We start from the raw sequence: 27381 nt of genomic DNA on the forward strand, positions 1-27381 counted from the left end.
AGGAACTGGTGCTCTCAGTGAAGAGATCCAACCCTGCAGGGTTGGCAGCAACGAGCAGCGGGTAGAGGCTCTAAGGGGCAGCAGTTACTTCTCAGCGTGTGAAGAGGCGGCAAGAACAGGCGCCCCGTGGGGCAGAGGACGCCACCAAGACAGGTAGCGACAACTCCACCAGGAATGTCAGATGCCCAGGTGGCATCTCGGGTCTGCCCTGCCATGAGCACCAACTGTGCCGACAGGCTCCATGGCTCAACTGCAGGGCTAGGCGGGCATCATACCTAACCTGTAGGTCTGGCTCCTCTGGAAGCACAGGCATCTCTTGTGTGTCTGTGACCCACCACTACACTAGACTTTGCTCAAGACATGCTGGGAAGTGGAAGGTGCGTTCCTGAGCAGCACAGTTGGGGAAACACATGAGTTTGTGTTCTGTTTTACTGCAGCGTTGATTTTTTTTTTTTTCTGTTAAAGACAAACAATAATGCATTCTACTTCTGCGATATTGTCTCAAATGACTTTTTTAAAAAGAAAATAAAATCTTGGAAGTATGAGAAAAAAAAAAGAGAGATGCTGGTAGGACCACTGGCCCTGCCCCGTTCCACTGAGCGGAGGCCAGCCACAACCCAGCTGCTCCCTGCTTGCGACGGCCACGAAAATGGTTCCTGGCTCTCTCCATCCATTTTGCAAACCCACGATCAACTCAGCACCACTTTAAGACGTTGACAGAGCACAGCTGGAGGGCACGGGTGCCAGATCTGAGTGCAGCTGGAAGCATAAAAAGCTAACAGTACTTCTAGATGCAGTACACAGGGTAGGATGAGTCAGTGATTGTCAGCTAGTGGGTAAGAAAAAAAGTCTAATCAGAGAAAGAAATCAAGCCTCCATGGTAGCAATGTGGACCTTTCCTGTGTTAAGAGCTCAGTGGCTTGAATTACAAGGCGAACTCTACGAATGACACGTCTTGGTAGCTGGAATGCTATGGTGCCATACACCAGCTTTCTTTAAAAATATTCTAGACATCATGTGAATGAGCCTGGCTCAGTCAGGTCTTCAAGCATATCGATGTTCGTCCTAACCTACGCTGAACAGGTAATAATTAATACGAATTCTTCTTGTCAAGGATCAGGAAGCTTTGTGCACATGTATGTCCGCTCTGAGCATGGGAAAGCAAGTAGAGGGCAGTTCGAGAACTTTGTTCCCTCTGTTGGCAGAAAAGGGCCAACGGACACAAGCCACAACCACAGGCAAAAGGTTAGAGAAACTTGTTATTAAATTTAATTTGCTTTAAATACATACCTTTTTCCCACCCTCACCCACTTGGGGGAGGAACAGAAAAGCCCTACCCCTTCCATTTGGAGGATTCCATGTATAAAGCCTGAGATGGTGAGGATGAAGTATAAAAATACTATTTACAAAGGGGAAGAGGGTGTCCACCACGACCTTAATATCCAGACACCCCCATCCCCAGGCCCCCTTTTTGCTCCTTTAGAAAAAAACCCCTGGGAATCCATTTGGGTGTAGACCAAGCCCTTCGTCTGGGCCGGTGGATACTCAAACCCCAACACGGAATAGGAAGCTCTGAGATCAACCGAGGAACAGTGAACGGATAGCACCTCAGATCTAGGAGGGGCAGGGGGCTGCCCCCCACCGCCCTGTAGTCAGCAGGCCGGCCGGCCAGCCTTTGTTTCCATAGGTCCCATGTAAACGTTGACTTTTCTTCCGTTTGGCCCTGCTCTCCCCATTTCCTACAGAGCCTCCCTCGCTTCCACTGGAGGCACTTGGTTCCTCCATCTTTCTCCTTCCTTCCCTTCTAACCTTCCTCTGGAAGGAGTGGGGAGGGGGCAGGGAGGCCACAGGCGGGGCAGAGCCCATCTCATCCCTTCTTCTAGGTCAGGGCAGCCTGTCCTCCTCAGGGGAAGCCTCAAGGGGGTGTGCTCCAAGTTCTTGGCCAGATAGGAATGGATTTCTTTTCCCAGAGCAGGGACAAGGCAGGCAGATAGTCCAGTACCAGGATACAGTGGTCCCGATGGGCAAGTCCATCAGAACCGAGTAGCAGGGAAGCAGGCTTCAGGAAGCAGAGAGGTGGGCACGTCTAGTCTCACCCTGAGGCTGGAAGACCAGCCCTGCACCCCCGTCCCTCCAGGGGAGCATGCCCATCACCACCCACCAGTCTTGTTCACTTGCGGCTTCGCGGAAGGACCAGGCACCCGTGAGGCTAGAAGTCTTCTCTCTCCAGGCCTTGGTATGGAGGCAGCACTCACACCAGCTCATCTAATAGGATCCCGATGCTCTGGGTGGCCTCTGAGGGACCAGCAATGGGCTTGTTACACATGGGGCAGACACAGCGTACTTCCAGCCACTTCACCAGACACCTGCGGGCAAGAGACGACCTGTTTTTCCCTAAGAAGATACCAATCTGCTCCAGCTATCTTTTCATGGAGCCCAGCTGCCTCTCAGGACAAGAACCTCTCTATCCTCACCCCCCCTGGCTTGCTTGGTGTCCAGAGACAGGGATGCAGGGCATCACCGACAAAGGGTAGATGGGAGGGGTCGTGACTGAAGTCTCTGGAAGTTGCTCCCTGCTCATTTCTTTCAGGGCCACTTACTTGCGGTGAAAGGCGTGTTGGCATGAGAGCACACCCAGCTCAGCCTTGCCCTTGAAGTCCTCCAGACAGACTGCACAGGTCTGCTGTGGGAAGAAAGGGGCCGCGTGAGAGGAGACGGGGGGAGAGCCTCACTCCTCCATCCTGAATACCCAGCACCTCATCCTCACCCAAGAGAGCACTCACCCTGACAGGGCGGTAGCCGTGAGCCACAGGGGACTGCCTTAGATTTAAGTCGACCCAAATAAGATGAAATTCAACATTTAGTTCCTCAGTCACACTAGCCACGTTTCAAGTGCTCAACAGCTGAGAAGTGGCAAGTGCACCCCACACCGGATGGTCAGATAGAGGGCATTTTCTATACTCAGATTTCCACTGGGCAGTGCTGTTATAGAGGAATCTTTTTTTTTTTTTAAACTGAAGTATAGTTGAATTACAATGTTGTGTTAATTTCTGCTGTACAGCAAAGTGACTCAGTTATACATGTATATGTTTTTTCATATTCTTTCCCATTATGGTTTATTATAGGATATTGAATATAATAGTTGAATATAACTATTATATTATATAAATAATATAATAAAATAGTTCCTGTGCTATACAATAGGACCTTGTTGTTTATCCATCCTATATATCATAGTTTGCACCTGCTAATCCCAAACTCCCAATCCGTCCCTCCCCTCCCCCGCTTCCCCTTGGCAAGCACAGGTCTGTTCTTTATGTCTGTGAGTCTGTTTCTGTTTAGTAGATAGGTTCATTTGTGTCATATTTTAGATTCCACATATGAGTGATAACATATGGTGTTTCTCTTTCTGACTTACCTCATTTAGGAGGATAATCTCTAGGTCCACCCACGGTGCTGTAAAGAGCATTATTTCATTCTTTTTTATGGCTGAGTAGTTATGATTTTTAAGCCTTTCTAGCCTAGGACCTTTGGTGAGGGGGCACTTATCAATAACTAAAGGAGGGAGGTCTGGTGTATGGTTTACATTCTTTAAATCAGCCTTACGTCCCAATATATTATAACCCCTTCAATCCCAGCTGAATTACTCTTCTGGAGGAGAGCTAAAGAAACACTGGAACTTGTGGACATCATGACAGTGGACCCCAAAAAGAGGAATGAAATGAGGCCATGTCCAGGCAGAGTCTTGTGTGTAGTAAGACCTGTGATCCTCCCCTCTCAGACAACCACACACACGCTCTCTGCAGGAGTGTCCATGGTTATGGAAGGAAGTCTTGGGAAATGAGTTAGGCGACCCCAAAGGCATAGGTGGGAAAGGAAGAAGAAATGGTGTAGTCCTAAACGAGTCAGAGTTGAGGGGCCCCAGGGAGTGGGTGTGATACGGGAGGGGAGGGGAATGGAGGGAAACAGGGAAGAACCTCAGGGCTGGACACACGCATCAGATCCAGTCACTAGGACAGAGCGTACACAAAGGTAACCTCTTTCAGACCAAGACCTGGGTTCCGAGCAGGGGAAAGTTACTGAAGTCTGGCAGGGAGTGGTCTTACCGTCTTCCCCATTAAGATTATCCCTAGCGGGCTTCCTGGGGCCATGGGTCACACCACGCATCCAAACCCTTTTGTGATCCTTTTGTTTTCTGCCTGCGCCGGTTCAGTTCCAGACATAACGGATTCTGCATATTGATCACCTCCTGGGACGAGTTTTATTTGGCCCAAGGAAACAGGAAGGCAGCGACTAAAGAGGTTCCTGGAAAGGTCAGGCTGAGATTGCTGGAGAAGGTCTGCCTTACCCACCGGGCACTCCCGTGACCTGTCCCAATGCACTCACCCCATATAACTGTAACTTCTTGGCATCACCTTTAAGCACCACCTGGGGAAAAAAGTGGAGGCCTGGTATCAGGAGCAACCAAACACAGGAGCCAGGTGGTATCAGCCGCCAGGGACGGGAGTGAGGCTTTGGCCCCACACAGGAGTGGCCCCGTGACCCTCCCACGAAGGAGGAGGGCTTTGGGCCCTACCCGGGCCCAGCCAGACTTGAGGACAGGGAAAGGAGTTAGCCTCAGAGGGGGCCAGAGGTGAGGCCAAGGGGGAGCCCAGGCCAGCTTAAACCTGCTCTCTCCCCGCACCACCCCCTCCCCAAGCAGGGCTAATGGTGGATGAAGTCTCGGGGCAACACATAAACTTTATTTACCTCTTTATATCCGTATCGTTCGCTCTGTGCCTGGTTCCGGAGTTTGCTGGGAAAGCAAGAAAGAGGGGGAGAGAAGAGGTCATTATGTCTTTGCACAAACAGCCATTCAGAGCAGGAGAGGCCGGCCGGCTGCTTGGGGCATCCTTCTGGGGGTGGGGAGGTGTGCTTGCCATAGACACATGGAGTATGCACAGGACCCTCTGCAGGTCACCAGAGTGGGTGAAGGACTCAAGACTCTTACTCAGGTTCAACTGCCTCAAAACTCACTGCCAGCTGCCCCGGATTGGGGGCGTCTCTGCAGAGCGCCCTAATCCTGAGTTGGCCAAAAAGTTCGTTCGGGTTTTTCCGGACGGTGCTATGAAAGCCCGAACGAACTTTTTGGCCAACCCACAGTTCATTCACCCTCCCTGCTGTCTCTGGTAGTTCACTTCCTTCAGGCTCCCCAAATATACAGATCAACCATCTGCCTGCTGACTGTACGGAAGTTAGATGTTTTTTTTTTTTTTTTGGCCATGCCACGCAGCTTGCAGGATCTCAGTTCCCTGACCAGGGACTCGTCAGTGAAAGCACGGCGTCCTAATCACTGGACCACGAGGGAATTCCCAGAAGTTAAGATATTCTTAAGAGGGCCATTTCCACCGAGCCAGGGCAGCAGGATGAAGTCTGTCGAGCCTGGGGAATTTTCCACTCAGAGAACACAAGTATTCTGGAACCAGAGCACACGCCTGCCCCACTTCACAGCGCCAGGCCAACACAGGCAATCCCTTCTTTGTTTTCGTCTTTTTGTTTCAAGCTGGTGGCCCGCATTCAACCGGACTCTCAATGGCCAAAACACAATGGCCAGAACACGCCGTTACTAATGGCAGGAGCAGAACTGCGCTGGAGGATTTGCTACGCCTGATGTCTGCACCAATTCCAAACAACTTCCAGAGGGACAGACGTCTCTTTTTGCAGATGAGGAACACGGCGTCCAAAGAAGTTAAGTAACTTGCCCAAATGCCAGAGCTGGCTGGCAGCACAGTCTGGGTTTGAATCAAAGTCGATCTGATGCCAGAGGCTGAGCTCTTCAACACCCACTGTGGCCTGCTTCACCAATTAGGTGGCACATACCATGGTCCTGAGAATGTGAGATGGTTTTGGGGAAACGCCCTTTCATCAACAAGCCTCCGACTCTGAATGGCTTACTATGCAGATGGCTGGTACATGATAACGCATTGATCATAATTTTTTTTTTTCTGTTTTATTTTCAGTGAGGGAAACCTTCTGAATTATGCAGGGAGCTCTATGGCCTCCTGTACTTGGGAACTAGATGGGGTTTTCTCTCCCACGGATCATTTCTACCAAAGGGCTGCATTATCAGAAGGAAACATCAGAAAACCACCAGGTTAGGTAGGATGGGGTAGCAAACCACGGCCTCCTGAGAGCCAAATCCAGCTGACTGCTTGTTTCATAGGGCCTAGAAGCTAAGAACGGTACTTATTCTTAAATGGCTGAAAGCAGGAATCAAAAGAATATTTCATGCCATGTTAAAATTATATGAAACTCAAGTTCAATGCCTATAAAATTTTACTGGGGCAGAGCCACGTTATATTGGGTTGGCCCAAAAGTTCATTCGGGGGTTTCCACAACATCTTACGGAAAAATCCGAACGATCTTTTTTCGGCCAACCCAATAGCTTATGTACTGTCGTCTGCGGCTGCTTCTGCACAGTAGGGCTGGGTGGTTCAGAAAGAGATCGTATGACCCGCAAAACCTATAATATCTGGCCTTTTGCAGAAAAAGATTGCTGACCTGAGTCAGAGGAAGAGAGTCTCCAATCACGAGCCTCAGTCGAAGGGAGCGAGGTAAGATGCCCCGAGAGCAACACCGAGATGCTGGAACCAGAGCGGAGGGGTTGCAGAAGGTCTGGAAGAGCCGTGCCTGATGCACAGCCAGGGGACAGATTAAGATCGGGCTGCCGCCACCTCCATGGCTCCTAACAGGAGGTCAGGGGACAGGTGGGGCAGGTGTCCCCCTGCCTTGGTCTGAGGGTGGCATCGGACAGTTTCTGGTCATTGGAGGGTTGGACTAAGGGCCTAACCAGGGCTTGCACTGTTCCACCCTTACCTTTGTACTTTCATATATACACCTCGTCCCCACGTCCAAATGAGAGGGGGCGGGGAAGGATGTACCCAAAGCTTAAATGATCAAGTGCGACCTGCCTGATATTGGGTTAATCTGGGGAAGAAAGAAAGTGATCTCATCGCCGGGGTGCTCACAGCCGCCTTCCGAGGGAGACGCTGTTGCTGTTAGCAGGTACGTACCGAGTAAATAAGGAAGTGGTGAGGAGTCTGCTTCCTGACTCAGAACGGGGGGCTGTCCATCGCTTGAGCCTCGCTTGCCTCACCGGCAACATGGCTACGCTTACAGAGTACGTGCAGGGCCTTTCTGCTTGCTGTGTCGTAGGGTGCCTGGGGTGCCCTCACCCTCTCCACCCTCGGCCCTTCCATCTGCCTGGCTCCCTTTAATGGTGTCACCTGAGGATCCTCCAAAAGCCTGACCCTTAGAGCCTAAGACTATCTCTCGGAACAGTCAAGCGCTTCAGAGCCACATTCTATATTCACTCTGCACGTAGATTTCCGCATCAGGAAGGTATAGATTGTGATGAAATGGGGCCAAGAGGGTTGCAAGGGAAACAAAGCAAAAAGCAGAGATCCTGGGCCATCCCAGCAGGGGATGGAGTGCCAACAACTCTGGACAGGTGGCCTTCTCAGCTGTCGGGTGAGCAAAGCAACTAAAAATACCCTGAATTCAATGAGACCATTTCTAGCCGCTGCCAGTGGGCTCTCCCCAGCTTTTCCCTTTTGCAACAAACAATGCAGCCAGGTCCTGAAAATAATGGGTCCTTTCCTGCCCAGTTGTACTTCACGGGCCCCTCCATCCTGTGTAGGGCAGAGATCAGCTCCTGCGGTCGGGGTGTGGGAGTCAGGGAGACAGAGGGGAGGGGAGCAGGCTGGCCTTGGCCGATGAGCTCACCAGGTCAGGAGGGGGGTCACGGGCCTATCTTGGCTGAGGAGGAAACCGAGAAGCAGGGAGAGGAAGTGGCTTTCTGTGCTTGTGTGTCTTTCTATATATAGACACTCCCAGGCTGCCACATGCCAGCAAGCCTGGGTCACACTGGCTTCGGGCAGGCTGTAGGACAGAGGGCAGGGTGGCAAAGGGGAAGATTACTGCAGGAGGAACAGGTGGCGCCGAGCAGCCCCGCAGTGGGGAAAGCTTCTGGTATGGTGTGGTTGCAGCTCTGTTCTTTAACTCCAGCCAAACAAAAAATAAATCAGCCATACCCAGAGCTCCCAGCCCGTCCTTCTGCAGGACCACGATCTCTAGCTGCAAGGGGGTGGCCATGGATGCCACAGCTGTTCCCATTCAAGGAAGAGGAATCGGAGAAGACCAACATCTAGAACCTGAAAGACTCTCCCTAACTGTCATCAGACCAGCTCACCTCTCCACCTTCCTGGATATAGGACCTGCGGCGGATCTTTTACTGTCTGAGCATGCATCTCCTCATTTATGAAGCAGAAGCAGGCTGATACCGAAACCGGAGGCAAGTGCTGAGGACTAAATAAGCCAAATGTTTTTTACACAACGCTGACCATGATGCCTGGCACACAGAAGGTACTTGGTAAAGAGGAGCTAAAGCCCTAAGATCACACCTATTAGTGGCAGCGTCAGAAAATGAAGCCCGGTCACCCACACGCTGGCTCAGAGTAATTTTGTAGATTTTCTTCTCTTGACCACGTTTGCAGCCTGGCATGGGTGTGCCTCTGTGTGTGTGTGCAAGGGGCCAAACAGAGTTGGTTTTACAGCCTCCTGCCAGCATCACACAAAAATCTTTGCTATGTCTCCATCTTCCGTCTCTGGGGAGTTGCATAAATTGCTTCATACGGGGAGAGCGCAGTGGTTGGTGGTCAGGAAGACGAAAGAGTTTGCAGAAGAAAACTTAGGCTTGGGGAAAGGGGAGGGGTGGTGAGATACGGGAAATCTACCCTCCCTTACTAATTAGATGCAAATTTTAGACTCTACCTCTTCTGCAAAGACTTGTAAGTGGAAAATTACAGTCCTGGGGACTTTTTAGAGTCCTGAGAAAGAAGGAGCCCACGGTAGTGGACGGGGAGCACAAGAGAGCAGGGCCGGGCTTCCCTGGTGGCGCAGTGGTTGAGAGCCCGCCTGCCGATGCAGGGGACACGGGTTCGTGCCCCGGTCCGGGAGGATCCCACGTGCCGCGGAGCGGCTGGACCCGTGAGCCATGGCCGCTGAGCCTGCGCGTCCGGAGCCTGCGCTCCGCAACGGGAGAGGCCACAACAGTGAGAGGCCTGCGTACCGCAAAAAAAATAAAAAATAAAATAAATAAAAAATTAAAAAAAATAAAAAAAGAGAGCAGGGCCCACGGGCACCTCCCCTTCTTAAGAGGGAGCTCCTCCAGCCCTAGGAATCCGGACAAGTATCTACTTTCCCTCTAGCCTCCTGCCAGGTGAAGCACTCAAACCCACTGGGACATCTCAGTGGGGAACAGGAACTCCTTTTTCCTTCATCTTAATTTAATCTTCTTAGGTGATCTGATCAGACACCAGCCTAGACCCCAGCTGACATCCATCTACCCAGGCGTTGGGCGATCATGTGTTTGTGTATGGGGGGTTGTGTGGCTTGGTTATCACAACGGCTCTCAGGACCATTAGCACATTCGAATGGTCAGGGGTGTCCAGTGTTCCCCAAAGCACAAGACAGTCCCATACAATGAGGAATTGTTAATACCAATAGGGCACCCTAGTCAGAAACACGACTGTATTTTCCACTCTGAATACCAGGCATGCCCCACTTCTTTTTTTTTTTTTTTTCCCTGCCCCACATTTTTGATAGAAAACAGCCACCAGCAGTTCCCTCGTCTGCAAGTGAAGAAAACAGTTCCTGGAGCTTGGCTAGCACTGCCACGCTCGAAGAGTGATGGTTTTCAGTTTTTTCTCTCTCAAACACGAGAGCTTACAAGGCAGAACAAATAAGCAGCTCTGCAGACACCAGCTTGCTAATATTAGCATCTGGAGGGATGACAGCAGGATTTCCCAGGAGGGCAGAGGATCATGACACTGGTGTCATGAGGCCTCCCATCCCTGGCCATCCAGAGAGTGTGGACGGGCGGAGAGAGACAGCTAGGGACCCCACTGATGATATTACTTGGACAGTCGTTCTAGGCAACCTGAGAATAACTGGCCAAAGGGTGGGAATGCAGCCTGACCCAGGCTGACCTTATATTCTCTCCAACAACATGAGAGGCTGATGTAAATAGAAACACCAGGCCTCAGGGGCCCAGCCAAGGGCAGGACTAAGTCCTGTCCTCAAAGCAGCGGCCCCAGCTGGAGGCTGGTGACTCTGTGACTGGAACCTCACTCAGCTCACCCTACCCACGGCCGCCGCCTCCGAGACTCCCCCAAGCCCAGGTCAGCCAGCAAGCCACCCACCTGATAAAATAGCAGCAGAAGATGAGGCTAAGCATGAAGACGAAGATGCCGGTGCCGAAGATGACCATGTAGATGTTGAGGGGAAGGTCTTGGAAACTGATGGGTGGCATGGAGCAGGACTTGTTGGAGCTCACCAGTCCCAGGCCGCAGAAACACCCTGCAAGGAACGGGGAGGGAAAGTATTACGATAGCGGGAAATGTACCGTTGGGGCCACTCTTGTGTGAGCAAGGATGCAGGGAGAAATGGCAAACCTCTGACTCGGGGGCTTACTTTTTTTTTTTAGTTGGAGTCGAGTCGATTTACAATGTTGTGTTAGTTTCAGGTGCACAGCAAAGTGATTCCGTTACACATATACATATATATATTCCTTTTCATATTCTTTTCCGTGATGGTTTATTACAGAATATTGAATATAGTTCCCTGTGCTATATAGTAGGTGCTTGTTGTTTATCTATTTTATATACAGTAGTTTGTATCTGTTAATCTCAAACTCCTAACTTACCCTTCCCTGATTCCCTTTCCCCTTTGGTAACCATAAGTTTGTTTTCTAGGTCTGTGAGTCTGTTTCTGTTTTGTAAATTAGTTCGCTTGTATCATATTTTAGATTCCACACACAGGTGATATCATATGGTATTTGGCTTTCTCTGACTTACTTCACCTAGTATGATAATCTCTAGGTCCATCCATGTTGCTGCAAATAGTGTTATTTCATTCTTTTTAATGGCTGAGTGATATTCCATTATGTATATATGTACCACATCTTCTTTATCCACTCATCTGCGGATGGACACTTGGGTTGCTTCCATGCCTTGGCTATCTTAAGTACTGCTGCTATGAACATTAGGGTACATGTATCTTTTCGAATTAGAGTTTTCTCCAGATATATGTCCAGGAGTGGGATTGCTGGATCATACGGCTATTTTTAGTTGTTTAAGAAACCTCCATACTGTTTTCCGTAGTGGCTGCACCGATTTACATTCCAGGGGTTTATATCTGTACCCTAGTTCCAACACTTACTAGCGACATGATCTCTGGTAAATTATTTAACCAATCTACGAAATGGGATCATACACACAGTACTTAAACCAGCATCCCCACCTAGGGGATCAAGGATTCAGGCAATGGGCGGAAAATTGAAAACTCACTTCCATCAGGGAGAAGCCTATACAGTGCAGTAGCAAAATGAAGAGCCTTAGGGGAGGAAAGGTACACTTGGGCTCCAGTCCCCCCTCTCCCTAGCTATGTGACCTTTAGGAAATTACCTCACTAAGCTCCACTTTGTCACAGGAAAACAAGCAATGTGCCTAGAGGACCGAAAACCACGGTGTAAGAAATACGCTTTGTAAATTGCAAAGCGCAGTTGCAAAGGTCATTTGTCATTATTAAGCTACCTGCTCCAGAAGCCAAACCGCACCAGGACCAGAATAGAAATTGCTCGCTCTGAGGCTGGGCCAGCATTCCAGAAAGGGGCAGAGGGGGTGAGGGCAGGGAGTTACAGCTAACTTTTACTGGCCACCTTCCCCCTTCCTACTCAAAGCCTTGCCGTGCAGTCCCCTAATGGCAGTGGCATCGCCAGAGCTCATCAGGAATGCAGACTCCCGGGCCCACCCCCACTGAAATGAAGCAGAATCTATTACAGTTTAACAAGGTCCCTTCAGCTTGGGAAGCACTGGTGGCCACTGGATGCTTCCCTTTCTCACATGACTCAGGGGGTAAATCCTGATTGGTCCAAAGGTGGTAATTACCTTGCCCTTGCCAGGGGTTTGGCTCTGGGGTAGGTATGTGACAGGGTTCTTGGCTGAAGAAACAAAGAGCAGGCCTGTTGGAAAAGACAAGATTTTCTTTTTTGTGGCAGGCGGGGGCGGGGGGGTCACATCTCCCCAAAGCACCTGGAAGGATGGCAGCCAAGTTATAGCTAGAAAGAGAGAAGTTCAATATCAAGCTGGTGGCAGACAGGACAAGGAAAGAAGAAAGATGTCAGCTGAGTTGCCGGATTAAGCAATCCTAGAGCCACTATCTTGGGACTACTGGTTCTGAGAATTAGTAAATTTTCTATAATGTTTATAAAGAAAAAAAAAACGATAAGGTTTGACCACAAGCCAGTTGAGTGTTTTTTCCTGTTTGCAGGCAAAAAATATCAATTATCTGAAAGGTAAGCCTCAAACTCTTGGGTTTCAGAAAGTGCTGGGACAAGAAGGCTAGACTTTACCATACACCTGCTATCACCCAAGCACATTCTCAAGCTATAACTTAACATTTGTAATAAGGCCACTGTGAAATGTTACTCCCCACCCAGCCATGGGGAAAAAAAGACTCAATCATCATTAAACAATGTGTCTACAGTCAAACAGCTAAGAAGGCCTGGCTTCAAAGCCCTCTGGGGAATTTCCTGGTGTTTCAGTGGTTAGGACTCCGTGCTTTCACTGCCGAGGGCATGGGTTCAATACCTGGTCAAGGAACTGAGATCCTGCGAGGTGTGTGGGGTGGACGGACCTCTTTTAGACTCAAGCCCTCAATGTGGGTTTTAAGTACTTTCCTGACATCGCGGTTAGGGGCCAGGTCACCATTACTACACTTTGGAATCCTACACCGTAATTAGCGAAGCAACTCCAACTCAGCGGAACACTGGCTTGAAAGACTGGAGTCATCTTTGACCTCATACATCTTAGCCCTCTTCATCTCCAAGATCAATCTAGTGATCGATATAATGAACCTCCCTCCAAACCTCTTTCAGATTGTGTGCCAACTGCACTGCCAAGTTCTCTATTCCAGACAGACCTGGAGCCCAATTCTACTCCAAGTGCCTATTCATTGATGTCTAGTCCCTCCTCTAATTTAGCCCACATGTCTGACATTTCCTTCCACTTGGTTTCTAGCATGTATTTCCCAAACTCATGACTGGCTTCAAGTCCTCCTAAACACGTGTGTGTTGGGTCCTCCCTTTACCTCCCTGACTCTATCCTCCAGCATCACCCCAGGTGGGCCAAGCCTCCTCTCTACTTCTTGCCCATCTCTGTCTTCACCTGCCTCCACACCTTTGTTCATGAAGCTTTCTCTGCCTGAAACTTCCTCTCCCTCCCCAAAGTCCCCCAAACCTGGTCTTTGTGATATTCCAGGGACTCCCCACCCCGAAATCTATAGCGCTCACAGCCTGTATCACGTGTTCTGGCTCTGGCACACTCCGTAACTGTCTTATGTTGCCCTACTGTTCCTAGAATCAACTTCATTTAACTCGAACAGGCATTAAGCAGCGATTACATGACAAGTACCACAACAGACATTGAAGATAAAAAAGCAAAGAAGAAAGACAAGATGATTTTATCATCTAGGGCAGAAGACAGACACAAAGGTTTTCACCATACAAAGTGAGGCCACAGTAGAGGTGTGATTATATACAATCCTGAGATCAGAGATGAGGAGTTCTAACAAGCCTGAGTGCTCCTAGGTCTGAGGACAGCAACATGGACTTTTGTACATTCTCCATGTGCCTACCCTCGTGTTTGGCTTGTTTTCAATAACTGGTTAACAGATAAATAACTCCTGATTTGTCTCAAGACGATCTGGTCATCTTGGCAAAAGCTCCCACTTCAAAGTAAGGAGACTGAAGTTTGGGAAAATTGCCCAGAAACTGCCCTCAGCTAACAGATGACGAGTCAGCCAACAAGTACTGCTGCTGGCTTGATTTATACACTGACCTACACACTGTGGGGAAACACAAAGTAAAAGTAGTTCTTATCCTGAAAGACTTTTTGGTTAAAGTTGGAAAAAAAATAATTAGCTACTAAACTTTGTTCAGCCCTTGCTTCCGAGCCTCCAGCTTGGGTTAGAAAGTTTTCACCACCCCTTCACCCTCCAATTAAATATTTGATCTCTGTGGGCCAAAAGAGATCAGTTTTCCATAAAGACATCATGGTGGACTGGCCAGGGAGGGACAATTTTCCATCTACTCTGGAAAAGGGCCCTTGGGTTTCTCCTCCATGGAACTCTGTCCTCAAGGCCAAGAGGCCTTCTTCCCAACCAGGCACATCTCCCTAAATCCCTGTCTCATCAATTGTTGATGCTGTAAGAGGGTCTAACCCTCAACCTGCCTTTGCTCTCCACGCACCTTTTATGAGCTGGATCCTGGCATGTTTAGGGTCCCAAGGAACTTCACTGGGTTCCCTGTTCTCGGAACTTGCACAGCAATGGCCATAGCGAATGTAGAGAGTTTACATGTATTCACTCTGGAGGCACTCTGGCCTCAGCACTTTATCAGTTTATCTTGACCATGTTATCTTGCTGAGAGAAACTTCCCCTGGGGCTCCAGGATTGAGTCAGTGAGTTTGGGACTTTCTGTGATAAAGAAGTATGGGTGAGAAGAGCTTTATAGCTGAGAAGAGATGGTCCATTTGCTTGCATTCTGATTTAAAAGAAGTGAGAAAAGTATACCTTGGGCTAAAACCTGACAGTGGAGTAGTTTTCCCTCTAAACTTATAAGGACAGAACACCAACCCCAGGAAAGAGGGGTTTTAGATATTTTTCACAAAGTTGTGGGGAGAAGGATTGCTTCTTCACTGGAGTCAGAACAGTCATCTCTCTGTCACTTTAAGAAGTGACAAGAGGGACTTCCCTGGTGGCGCAGTGGTTAAGAATCCACCTGCCAGTGCAGGGGACACGGGTTTGAGCCCTGCTCCCAGAAGATCGCACATGTCGCGGAGCAACTAAGCCCGTGAACCACAACTACTGAGCCTGCGCTCTACAGCCTGTGAGCCACAACTACTGAGCCTGCGCTGTAGAGCCTGCGTGCTTAGAGCCCGTGCTCTGCAACAAGAGAAGCCACGGCAATGAGAAGGCCGGGCACCGCAACTAGAAAAAGCCTGCACACAGCAACGAAGAACCAATGCAGCCAAAAATAAATAAATAATTTTTTAAAAAGAAAGAAGTGACAAGAACAGGGAACTATATTCAGTATCCTGTGATAAACCGTAATGGCAAAGAATATAAAAAAAGAAATGTCTACATGTGTAATAACTGAGTCACTTTGCTGTATAGCAGAGATGGACACAACATTGTAAATCAGCTACACTTCAGTAAAAAAAAAAAATTGAAAACAAAGAAGTGAAAAGAAACACAACACTGTGAATCAACTATACTTCAATAAAAGTTAAATAAATTTTTTAAAAAAAGAAGTGAAAAGACAAAGCAGCAAGTCCTTTGCTGGTCTAAACCCTCACAGGAAAGGGGGCTGCCCAGAAGAAAGGCTAGTGTTAGTGACAGCCACCTTGGTTCTTCTCCTGAAGTCTGTTCCATTGTTTCCCCCGACCTATGAAAACCTTGACATCAGAATGTTTCATATCTGAGCAGCGGGCCGGGAGCTGGAGTGACGTCAAGAGAAGCGCTGGCCAAGAAAGACCAGTGGATCTGGGAAAGCTTCTCCTTCCCAGCCAACAGGAATCTTTGCCAGATGCTGGGATGCACCGTCCTTCCTCACCCCACCCCCTCGTCCCCACTCCAGCAATGCTCTATCACACACACAGCTGGGTTCATTTTCAGGAAATTAGATCCTACCAGCAAGAGGAAGAGGGGGATGGGGGCCCCCTTATACACATGCTGCCCAAACCCTGCCTTAAAACAAAAGCCTCTTGAAATAATTAATGCAAGATCTGGCAAGAGTCTGCTCTCAAGAATGGATTTTTTTCCCCCCTAACTAGCCAGCCTACCCTACTGAGAGATAAGGCCAGCTGCTTTGGTCCCTTCGGTCCCCTTCCCCCTTTCACCAGAAGTGCCTCCGCCGCGCTCCCCCCTTTCACCAGAAATTCTCCAAGCTTTAGAACAACGCAGTCAAGATCCTAGGGCCACTGGAGGGTATTAGGAGCCAAAGTTTTGAACTGACCCGCCCAGAAGGGCCCTCTCCTCTTCAGGTAGCCTGGGCGAGGAACCAGACCCAAGCCCAACCTCTATGCATCACCTGAACCGCTAAAAGCCTCAGGTGGGATGAATTTAGCATCACCCAGGCCGGGGTGGGAGGGGTGATCGGGTCTGGAGGCGCGGCCACCGCCGAGGCACAGGAGCTAGTACTGTGGTCTGGCCTTGGGGCTCGTGAGCACAGCTCTCCAGGCAAGCCCTGCTCTCAAGGGTAGCCGGGCGCCGAAAACTCTGCAAGGCTTTATCAATCCAATAAAAAGCCACGCTCATTAGTGCGGCGTCTTCCACCGTCACAAAGCCCCCTCCGCCGCCGGTGCGAAGCCAACAAAGGCGCAGAGGAAGCCGCCCCGGCGCGCCGCCCCGCACGCCGCACTGTATACATATTTTAAATAGCCTGAAAAGTTTCAGGCCAGGAACTTGAGCTCCCTCTAGGAGATCCGAGCCCGAGCGCGGATTTAATTCTCCTCCGACAACCACAACAAAGAACAGAGTTTGAGCGCACAAAGGCAAGGGAAGGGGGTAGGAGTGCAAAGCCGCCACACAAAGGCCGGGAACCCCTCGGCTCCCACGCCCCCCCCCCGCCCCGCCCGCCCGCCCGCCGCCCGCTCAAGAGATCCTTCCCAGCCCTGGAGTTAAACCTGAATTTTTTTCCCCTCAAATTCCGCGGTGTGCAGAGCAGAGTCGGACGCCAGGACGCCTCCTCGCCGGTCCCGTTTCAGGAAAAACTTGGCTCGAGAGGGAGAACGAGCCCTCGGATCTGAAGCCTGGCGCCTCGCTCTCCGCGTCTCCGGCCGGCTCCGCGCCCCTCGCCCTCCCGGCCCGGGACTCACCGTTACACCACTGGAATGGGTGCATCAATGAACTCTCGGCTGGCTTCCTCGGGCGAACGAACGCAGGCGGCGGGTCTGGCAGGCGGGGTGGGTGCGCCGGCTGGCGGGGTCGCAGGAGGGGCTGATGCGGTGCGCGGCAGCCGCCTTCCTCTGCAACTCGAAATCCCTCCGCAGCGGGGGGCTTCGGCGAGGTGGGTTTTAGAGCAACAAAGAGGAAAGAAGAGAAAACAAACAGAAAGGCCCCCGGATCAAAGCACCGCGGAGAAAAGGCAGGAAGGGCCCCGGGGCTGGTGGGGGGGGGCGGGGAGCTGCGGGGCGCCGCAGGGCCGGGTGGAGGCGCCGGGTGGGCAGAGGAGGGAAAAGCCTTAGCCCGAGGCGCGATCCAGTTGCTTGGGAGCACAGGGGAGAAGCCAGGGACTTCGAAACTGACACGGTGCGCGCACGCCCCCCTCCCTTATACTCCCCCGCCCCCTGCCCCGGGAAACTCCGCCCCCCTGCCGTCACCCGCCCTCTGACCAATGGGAACCTTGCTCTGGTCCCCGGGCATTATTTGCAGGTCTGCGGGGATCGGAGGGTGGGGAGCATCTTCGCTCCTCCGGCGCCTCTCCCCTTCACCTTCCCAGTCCTCGGGATACTTGAGTCGAGAAAGAAGCGCGCGGCGCGGAGGGATGGCTGGAGCAGCCGGGGCCAGCCTCACCCGCTAGGAAAGCGGAGGAAACGGAACAATTAGTGCCACATTGTTTTCTGCCTCTAGATCTGTTACTGTTTAGCATTTCTATAGCTCTTTGAGAGGCCAGCTCCGGGGAGTGGTTACATTTCTGCCCAGAGGGCAAGAACTTGGTCCTAGGTGGCGGCTCGCACGTTCCTTTGCTTGCTTCCAAAGAGGGAATTTTGCAGCCACAAGGTTGGACTAAGAGATTATCATGCTAAGTAAAGTAAGTCAGATAGAGAAAGACAAATATCGTATGATAAACCTTATATGTGGAATGTAAAAACAAGATACAAATGAACTTATTTACAAAACAGAAATAGACTCACAGACAGAAAACAAAGTTATGGTTGGTTACCAAAGGGGAGAGGGAGGGATAAATTAAAAGTTTGGAATTAACAGATACACACTACTATAGATAAAATAGATAAACAACAAGGACCTACTGTACAGCACAGGGAACTATATTCAACATCTTGTAATAACCTACAATGGAAAATAATCTGAAAAAGAATATCTGAATCACTTTGCTGTACACCTGAAAGTAACACAACATTGTAAATCAACTATACTTAAATAAAATAAATAAGTAAATAAATTAATAATAAAATAAAGTAAATAAAATTGCTGAATAGAATTCCATTGTATGACTATAACAAAACTTCTTTGTTCACCAGTTGTTGGATATTTGAGTTATTTCCAGTTTGGGGCTATTAAAAATAAAGGTTTTCAGAACAAAACAAACAAACAAAAAAGAGGGAACTGAAGCCAGGATTTGAAGCAGATGAATTAGGAAGGTGAGATCTGGAAAGTGCTTTAGCTGTCTTCTTATTTTTGGAGAGCCGTCACCCCACCACCCACCCCCAGTTTTATAACAAGGAGCTAAGGCCCGAAGCGTAAGCTTAAGGTAGACTTATCAGGGCTCTAAGCTCCTGAGCAGCAGAATCAAACCCAGACATCCACATTGGCAATACCATAAGGGCAGCATCTTCAGCATCTAGCACCACACAGGTGTTGAAATAGTAGTTGGAAGAAAGGCTGAATCTCTTAATTTCCTGTCCAATGTGATGATTTCTTTTACCTGACATTGCATTATTTCTTTCTGTCTCTTTCCCTTTCTTCCTGACTTTCTTTCTTTATCTCCCTCCCTCCCTCCCTCCTTCCTTCCTTCTTTCTTTCCTTCCTTCCTTCCTTTTTCTTTCTTCATTTCTTTCTTTCTTTCTCCCTCCGTTCCTTCCTTCCTTTCTTTTCTTTCTTTCTCTCTCTCTCCTTTTTCTATCTTCCTTTCCTTCTCCCTCCCTCCCTCTGTCCCTTCATTTGTCTCTTCCTCTGCCTCCTTTTTCCTTACTTTGTCTTTCTGTCTTTAATTTTTTCAGAACATATTCACTGCGAGCCTACTTTATGCCAAGAACTGTTTCACTGGAGACCCATCAATGTCCTCATGGCTGCTCTCCTGGGATTTACATTGCATGAGGAAGTAAACAGTAAGCAGGCAGGAAAACAAATAAGAATGACTGACTCAATCTAATCTTCCTATTAGACTTAATGTCTTAATTGAAGGTAAGTACTTTCCCTGACTCTTGAGAGTTTGTAACACTCAGATAAGACTATGAGAATCAGTACTTTGTCATTTAAAAGCATGATGGCTAAGGTATCAAATGACTTGGCCAAGATCACTTAGCAATCTGCAAAAATAGTTTAGCACTTAGGTAATTGTCTGAAAACAATTGTTTTTCTTTATGAGCTACTCTGGAAGGGCATCATGGACAGATCCAACTAAGTTCATCTCCTAATTGGACAATTACAAAAGCTTCCTAATTGGTCTCTCTGTCTCTAGTCTATGTCTTAGACTTTAGAGGCTTCAAGAATAACTGTTATGTGAGAGATGTTACATATGCAGACTCCCGGGTCTCAAGCCTGGAGATTCTGATTCAGTCGTTAAAGGTGGCCCCCAGAAGTGTTCATTTACCATGCCTTCCCTGCTCCACCACCAAATTCTCAGGCAGTTATGATGAGAGAAATAATGCTCTGATCTTACTCTCAAATCCATCCTCTCTGCTGGCCCCAGAGTTCTCTTTCTAAAACATAAGTCTCATCATTTCTTTATCTTGCTTAACATCGTCTATTGGTTCCTGGTGTTTACAGGACAAAGTTAAACCTCTAGAGTGTGCCATTCAAATCATTTCCTTTCTTTCTTTCTTTCTTTTTTTTTTTTTTTTTCTGCACCGCATGGCTTGTGGGGATCTTATTATAGTTCCCCGACCAGGGATTGAACCCGTCTGCTTGGCAATGAAAGTGTGGAGTCCTAACCATTGGACCACCAGGGGATTCCCTCAAGCATTTCAGTCTGGCCTTTGCTTGTCACCCTAATGCCAAATGCACCCTCTCCTTCTCCATACACTTAAGCAGCCACGAAGCTTCTACTGTTGTTCCTTGAATATATTGTTTCTTGACTGAGATTTTGTCCGTGGTAGTGCTTATGTTTGGAATGCTCTTTTTCTTTCTGTGCCTGACATTTTGTAAGATTTGCTAAAAAGTCACCTCTTCTGTGGCTTACCATTGTCAGCTTTCCCCCCTCCACGTCTCTTTGAACACTTTTCATGTCCAATGTAGTAGGTAGTGGGATTATCAAAATAATTATATGATTTCCTGAATTTGATGCCTTCATGAGCCCTCCTCATAAGAGATTTTTCAAGGGCATGAATCATTTTTGTGGTGGTTCCAGTGTCTGGTTCAATAAATTTTTTTGGAAGGTATGTGCCTGTGAGTATATAAATTACCATACAATTTGAGCCATATTCTCAGCACACTATAGAGGATTAAAACAACAACAACAGTAGAGTTGTTGCTTATTCAGTAGATCTATTTATTGGCTCAGAGGAAAGGTGTTGATAGGTGAGTCAGATGGTATTAAGGAATTCCTGCAAGGTGCCTCTAGGGCACACCTGTGAAAGAGGGAGAGCCTTTGAAGGGAAAATTGACAGGAAGTGAGGAATACCTCTTCCCTGCCTTAGGCTAAGGAACCCAGGTGGGAAGACACTCTAAAGGTAAGAAGAGTGGAAATTCTCATGGAGACACAGCTGGTCAGTTAGGGCAGTGGACATGGGCCATGAGTACAATCACCAGAAAGTTCTTTCACAATTCATGTGTTAAGCCTGACATTTTAAGCATTCACTAAGGTCTTCTGAGGCACTCAAGGACTCTAATTTAGGAAACCCAATGCATCCCTTCCCAATCTCCCACCCTCATCCCTCCTGGCCATTGTGGCCTTAGGGCAGTGCCCCAAATAATGGCTTAGATTTGGAGATATAGGTTGAAGGAAGGGCTTTGGTCTTGAGCATCCTTGGTCCAGTGGTTCAGGCTCCGGGCTTCCACTGCATCCACTGTGGGGGGGCATGGGTTCAGTCCCTGGTTGGGGAACTTAAGTTCCCACGTGCTGTGTGGTATGGCCAAAACACAAACAAACAAACAAAAGGTTGGTTCAGTCCAGCATTTTCTTGGACCAAAGGGCAGTATCAAAAAGAAGTTGATTTCTCACATCATGTCAATACAATTTAGATAAATCACCTTCCCCCAACCTCAACCAATGATGCTTCATATGCCCAGCTTCTTGCAAATCAGGAAGACAAGTCTGGTTGTTTTGTGAGGAAGAAATGGCAACAGTAAAGAAGATGATGGATTCTACATCCAAAGCCAAAGCTACTTGAGAAGTCTGAAGTAGAATTATGTTTCTAAATCTTCCATGGCAAGAGAGAAAAGTAATACTAAACCTCCAGAAAAACTTCTAAGGAGTCAGGGACTCTCTTCATTTTCAAGGCCGCACCTCAACATCCTCTTATACACCCCCAAAGCCCCCTCATTTTAAGGGCTTGTTAGCACTAGAGAAATGTATTTCGGAGAAAGAGTTAATTCTGTGGAGGAGCGTTGAGACCAGAAACCTTAATCCCTTTTTTTTTTTTTTTTTTTTTTTTTGCGGTACGCGGGCCTCTCACTGTTGTGGCCTCTCCCGTTGCGGAGCACAGGCTCCGGACGCGCAGGCTCAGCGGCCACGGCTCACGGGCCCAGCCGCTCCGCGGCACGTGGGATCTTCCCGGACCGGGGCACGAACCCGCGTCCCCTGCATCGGCAGGCGGACTCTCAACCACTGCGCCACCAGGGAAGCCCTCACAGGTAACTTTTGTTTGTTTTGTTTTGCGGTACGCGGGCCTCTCACTGTTGCGGCCTCTCCCGTTGCGGAGCACAGGCTCCGGACGCGCAGGCTCAGCGGCCACGGCTCACGGGCCCAGCCGCTCCGCGGCACGTGGGATCTTCCCGGACCGGGGCACGAACCCGCGTCCCCCGCATCGGCGGGCGGATTCTCAACCACTGCGCCACCAGGGGAGCCCTAATCCCATCATTTTACCTTTACTAAGAAACTCTCTCTTCCATGGGCCTTCCAAAAGCAGCCCTAAAATAATGGAAGAGAGTACTAACCCTGGTTGGTTGTAAAAAGTGATAACTAACCCCAGATAATCATGTCATACTTCAAAATTAGACAAATTGTCACATTTCCCCAAGCTTTTTCATTTCTTAAGAGAACAATTTTCAGAGGAACATGCAATTCTGCAATTCTTTAAAGGGGTTTAGAGTTGTTCATTTTATATTTGGGCAAATGAGGCCCTTCACTCACTTTTCTTTTTAAATTTTATTTATTTATTTTTGGCTGCGTTGGGTCTTTGTTGCTGTGCATGAGCTTTCTCTAGCTGTGACGAGTGGGAGTTACTCTTCGTTGTGGTGCACGGGCTTCTCATTGCAGTGGCTTCTCTTGTTGTGGGGCACGGGCTCTAGGCATGCCAGCTTCAGAAGTTGTGGCACGTGAGCTCAGTAGTTGTGGCGCATGGGTTTAGTTCCTCTGCGGCATGTGGGATCTTCCCGGACCAGGGCTCGAACCCGTGTCCCCTGCACTGGCAGGTGGATTCTTAACCACTGAGCCACCAGGGAAGTCCCACCCTTCACTCATTTTATTCTTAAAAGATCTGGCCTTCCTCTGTCCAGACACCCTGGAGGTCTCAGTACCAGGATGCTTGTAGGAGGTGATTGATGCAACTCTTTTTTTAAAAAAATTTTTATTTTGTATTGGAGTATAGTTGATTAACAATGTTGTATTAGTTTCAGGTGTACAGCAAAATGATTCAGTTATACATATACATATATTCGTTCTTTTTCAGATTCTTTTCTCCTATAGGTTATCAGAGAATATTGAGCAGAGTTCCCTGTGCTATACAGTAGGTCCTTATTGGTTATCTATTTTAAATATAGCAGTGTGTATATGTCAATCCCAAACTCCCACTCTATCCCTCTCCCACACCCTTCCCCCCCACCACCCCTCCTGTAACCATAAGTTCATTATCTAAGTCCGTGCGTCTGTTTCTGTTTTGCAAATCGATTCATTTGTATGATGAATTTGGCCAAAGGTGTTCATAATTTTCCCAGCAAAGTCCAGGTCCTGTCTGTGTTTCTCTAGGGAAGTGAAACAGCAATTTCCCCACCCCCAGCCCCAGCTCCCAGCCCACCTGGGAAATCCAATAGGAGAATAAGGCTTTCACGTGACCCCGGAGGCAAATCTTCCTTTCTCTCTCCCAGAGGCTCATCAGTTCTGGGGTGATGGCCCAGGCTTTCCCCCAGGTATCTCTTAAGCATCCTTGGTGATCATCCTAAGTACCAGGGGAGGCTGGAAGGAAACAGAAGCTATGGGGTTCAAGCTAACCTGGTTTCCCAGGAATCCTGCAGGGTCCTGCTATGTCTTTGGATTTCTGGAATGAAGACAATATTCTAGGCCAGAGCTGAGCCATCATCCTATGTGTGAGAGTGGAGATTGGAGAATAAAGCAGAGGAAGAGAGAAAAACGCCTTTGATTGACCACCTACTGCATGCCAAGCCCTGCGTTTGGTGCTTCACATATTTTCATGGATTCCTCACCAGAACCCTCGGAGTATGATTATTTTCTACTTTCTTATGAGATAAAATAGAAGCCCAAGAAGGTTAGGTTTGGGCTTCCCTGGTGGCGCAGTGGTTGAGAATCCGCCTGCCGATGCAGGGGACACGGGTTCGTGCCCTGGTCCGGGAAGATCCCACATGCCGCGGAGCAACTAAGCCCGTGAGCCATGGCCTCTAGGCCTGCGCGTCCGGAGCCTGTGCTCCGCAACGGGAGAGGCCACAGCAGTGAGAGGCCCGCATACCGCAAAAAAAAAAAAAAAAAGAAGGTTAGGTTTCCCCCCCAATCACATAAGTGTTGTTGACAGAATTCCAACTGAACTTATTCTCCATGAAACATGCTCTTTCCCTAAACACTTAACTGTAATGAAAGCTCTGGAATCTGGTGTGGTATTAACTTATTTTCTCCCCTGGAAGATTAGGGCTTGTCATAACTCCACCACAGAGGGTCATATGAGAAAAAAGATGTTTGATGAGAGGGTCATACGAGAAGCAACATGTTTGAAAAATGCTTTGCATGTACCTGGTCCATAAAAAGCCCCCAATAAATGTTCATTATTATTATCATCGAACTATATCATGACGCATCATGGCTCAGGAGTCGCACTGGGCCAGGAGCCAGTACCTGTAGTGTATTAGTTAGGATGCAGGCCAAGCTACTGTGGTGGCTTTAAAATATGTCCACACATTTTTAGATACTCCTCCCTTCAAAATGGGGAGACTACTTCCAATTCTCTTTAATGAGGAGAGACTGGGCTGGACTTGCGGACCCTTCTAACAAGCTGAGTGAAGTGGAGGTCACAGTGGTTGATTTTGGAGACTGGGTCATAAAAATGCATGTGGTTTCCTTCTCTCTCTCTCTCCCTCCCCATCCCACCCCCTCGCCATCAGTCACTTGCTCTGGGGAAGCCAGGAGCCATTTCACAAGGACACTCACCTGTGAAGTCACATGGCAGGGAACTGAGGTCTCTGCTAGCAGCCGTGTGAGTGGAAGTGGATATTCTGGCTTTAGTCAAGCCTGGAATGATGGCAGGTTCTACCAATGTCCTGGCGGCAGCCTCTTGAGAGACCCTGAGGCAAAACCACACAGTTCAGCTGCGCTTGAATTCCTGACCCACAGGAACTAGGAGAAAACCAATGTTTGCTGTTCTAAGCCACTGAGTCTGCAGGTAATTTGCTATTGAGCCATAGATAAACACGATAGTCACTGTCACAAAGAGACAGAGAAGTACAGGGACGGGACTTCCCTGGCGGTGCAGTGGTTAAGACACCATGCTTCCAGTGCAGGGGGCGCGGGTTCGATCCCTGGTGGGGGAACTAAGATCTCACATGCCGTGCAGTGTGGGAAAAATAAAAAATAAAAAAAAAAGGACAGGGTCTCCAACCGTCTAGTTTATTTCCGTCTCATGAATATTCCAAAGAAAGGAGGTAGGTTCTGCTTCATGAGGCCATCCGAGACCCGGGTTCCTTTCTCTCGCTGTTCGGCCCCGTCCTAAGATATATTCCTTGTTCATATGGGGAAGCTGACTTACCAGTTACACAGCTGATGTTTTAACCCCAAGGGAGGGGATGAAAGAGTGGAAAGACAGCATTTTCCTTGTCGGAATTCAAGTTTTAACTTTTGTTCCCATTCCATTGATGAGAGCTTAGTCACAGGGTCACGCCTATTTGCAAAGAAGCCTGAAGAATGGAGGCTCCCGCTGGACAGTCGCTGGACAGTCGGGCTGAAGCTCAGGCAGGTCTGTGATAACAGGAGGAAGTGGAGGATGAAATGTGGTGGACGGAGGCCTAGGAACATCCCCATCCCCAGTCCCAGTGTTGGCACCTTCTCTGTGGCTGGCGGTGACACTTTTCCAAGGCTCAGTTTTCTCATTCATAGAATGAAGGACTGGGGACTTCCCTGGCGGTCCAGTGGTTAAGACTCCACGCTTCCACTGTGGAGGACGCAGGTTAAGTCCCTGTTGGGGGAACTAAGATCCTGCATGGTGCCACCAAAATAAATAAATTAAAAAAAAAAAAGATTACTGCACATGCTGTTTCTAACCTACTTTATTATTATTATTTTCCTTTTCATTTTATGTTGGAGTATAGTTGGTTAACAATGTTGTATTAGTTTCAGGTGTACAACAAAGTGATTCAGATACCCACAGACAGGTATCGATTTGTTTACAAATTCTTTTCCCAATTAGCTAACCTACTTTAAAAAAAAATTTAAATACAATGAAGGATTGGATAAGCTTGGTGGTTTTCAATTTTGTGTGTGTGTGGTGGAATGTTGTATATTAAATAATATTTAAAAACAGACACTGCATGGATTAGAGATATAAAAACGGAGCTGATCTGTTTGAATCATGTGGGGACAAATTCTTTTCCCAATTAGCTAACCTACTTAAAAAAAAAAAATTTAAATACAATGAAGGATTGGATAAGCTTGGTGGTTTTCAATTTTGTGTGTGTGTGGTGGAATGTTGTATATTAAATCATATTTAAAAACAGACACTGCATGGATTAGAGATATAAACACGGAGCTGATCTGTTTGAATCATGTGGGGTTTCTGTCTCTACTCTCCACTCCCCTCACCCCATCAGTGGCCCCGTGGAAAGCTATTTCAAGCACTAGAGCTCTGTGAGGCACGATCAGACTCACCGAGTGAGAAGTTCTCCTGGCTTCCTTCCAGTTCTGGTATTTTTGAGGCTCTGATCACTCACCTGTGTTCCCTGCCCCGGACTGATGCACAGCCCTGTCTTGCTTGGCAGCTGGGGGCTTGCGCCCGGCATGTATTGGCTGAGGAAGATGGAATGAGCCCTTGCCCTGGGCCTCCAGCCTCACCTCATTTCCTTGTATCCCTCTTCTGATCTTGCGACATATCTCTCCTTTCTTCTAAGGCAAGTGAGGGTCCCCCGTCCCTGGACCAGGGGTCTAGGTGCCCGCCGTGGAGCTCAGAAGGAGTGTTCCGAGGTGCCGGTACGCCACCATAGGTGGCCTCGCGCTCCGCCCCTTGGATGGGAACGTGGAAATCCTCAGAGCACATGGGCTCCATCCCCAGGCTAATGCTTTTGCTAACCCTCTTGTCTCTTCTGGGCTGCCATTGGCCTCACCTGGATTAGGAGCTCAGGCTCTGTCAAGGTTACAGACCGAGAATGTGGACTTGCTCAGCCCTGACCAAGTTTGTGAGTGACCCCCAGGGACCAAAAGGGGACACGCCTCCCCCCTCTGATTGTTCCCTACCCAGCTTATCCTCAGAATTCTCAAGAATACAGACTGCCATAGGGAAAGTTACCCAGGGAGAAGAGAGTTCCTTTCTTTTAGTTCATGCTCATCAGAAGCTGGCTCCTCCACAGAGAAATATTTCCCTCCCTGCTTCCTGAGGTTCCTTCCAGAGATCAGCCACCTTCTCCCAGGCTGGCTCCAGATGCTGAAGGGAAATTTGATAGAGGCCTTAAGGAACAATCCCAGGCCGTTCAGAAGACCAGTGACCACTGCCCACAAACAACATTCTAAGAATGGCTGGGACAGTTCCACTTCTGGGCGTATATCTGGAGGAAACCGTAGTCTGAAAAGACACACGCACCCCAGTGTTCACCGCAGCCCTATTTACAATAGCCGGGACATGGACGCAACCTACATGTCCATAGATGGGTGAATGGATAAAGAAGATGTGGCACATATATATACCATGGAATATTACTCAGCCATAGAAGAGAATGAAGTAATGACATCTG

At 48.7% G+C, this 27381-nt stretch overlaps 1 protein-coding gene and 1 long non-coding RNA gene across 6 annotated transcripts; one reads left to right on the plus strand and one right to left on the minus strand.

Annotated features, from left to right (window-relative positions):
• Window positions 1-1246: 1246 nt before the first annotated feature.
• On the minus strand, window positions 1247-25399 carry RNF122 (ring finger protein 122). Of its 5 annotated transcripts, XM_067022403.1 has the most exons (8): window positions 25191-25399; window positions 24596-24729; window positions 16977-17676; window positions 10242-10398; window positions 4750-4795; window positions 4387-4428; window positions 2601-2683; window positions 1247-2366 (listed from the first exon to the last, which is right to left on the minus strand). In XM_067022403.1, exons 3-8 carry the CDS (start codon window positions 16999-17001, stop codon window positions 2252-2254), a joined length of 468 nt encoding a protein of 155 aa, XP_066878504.1. In that variant the 5' UTR covers window positions 17002-17676; window positions 24596-24729; window positions 25191-25399; the 3' UTR covers window positions 1247-2251. The 5 variants fall into 5 exon arrangements, with proteins under 5 accessions (XP_066878504.1, XP_066878506.1, XP_066878507.1 ...); XM_067022405.1 differs by lacking the exons at window positions 24596-24729; window positions 25191-25399 and adding an exon at window positions 11988-12061 and having other exon boundaries at window positions 16977-17408; XM_067022406.1 differs by lacking the exons at window positions 24596-24729; window positions 25191-25399 and adding an exon at window positions 11988-12061 and having other exon boundaries at window positions 2601-2680; window positions 16977-17403.
• Window positions 6008-7239, plus strand: LOC136793299 (uncharacterized). Its single transcript, XR_010838427.1, has 3 exons — window positions 6008-6133; window positions 6526-6593; window positions 6980-7239. It is a non-coding gene; the product is annotated as an uncharacterized lncRNA (long non-coding RNA).
• Window positions 25400-27381: the final 1982 nt, after the last annotated feature.

Source organism: Kogia breviceps, chromosome 20, assembly GCF_026419965.1.
Source record: "Kogia breviceps isolate mKogBre1 chromosome 20, mKogBre1 haplotype 1, whole genome shotgun sequence".
Taxonomy (NCBI): Eukaryota; Metazoa; Chordata; class Mammalia; order Artiodactyla; family Physeteridae; genus Kogia; species Kogia breviceps.

Coding starts and splice junctions, on each gene's coding strand:
- RNF122 (XM_067022403.1), bottom strand. CDS start 17,001: ATGCACCCATTCCAGTGGTGTAACG. Junction 10,399..16,976: donor CCCATTCCAGTGGTGTAACG/GTGAGTCCCGGG, acceptor CGTTCCTTGCAG/GGTGTTTCTGCGGCCTGGGA. Junction 2,684..4,386: donor AGAAGTTACAGTTATATGGG/GTGAGTGCATTG, acceptor TTCTTCCCACAG/CAGACCTGTGCAGTCTGTCT.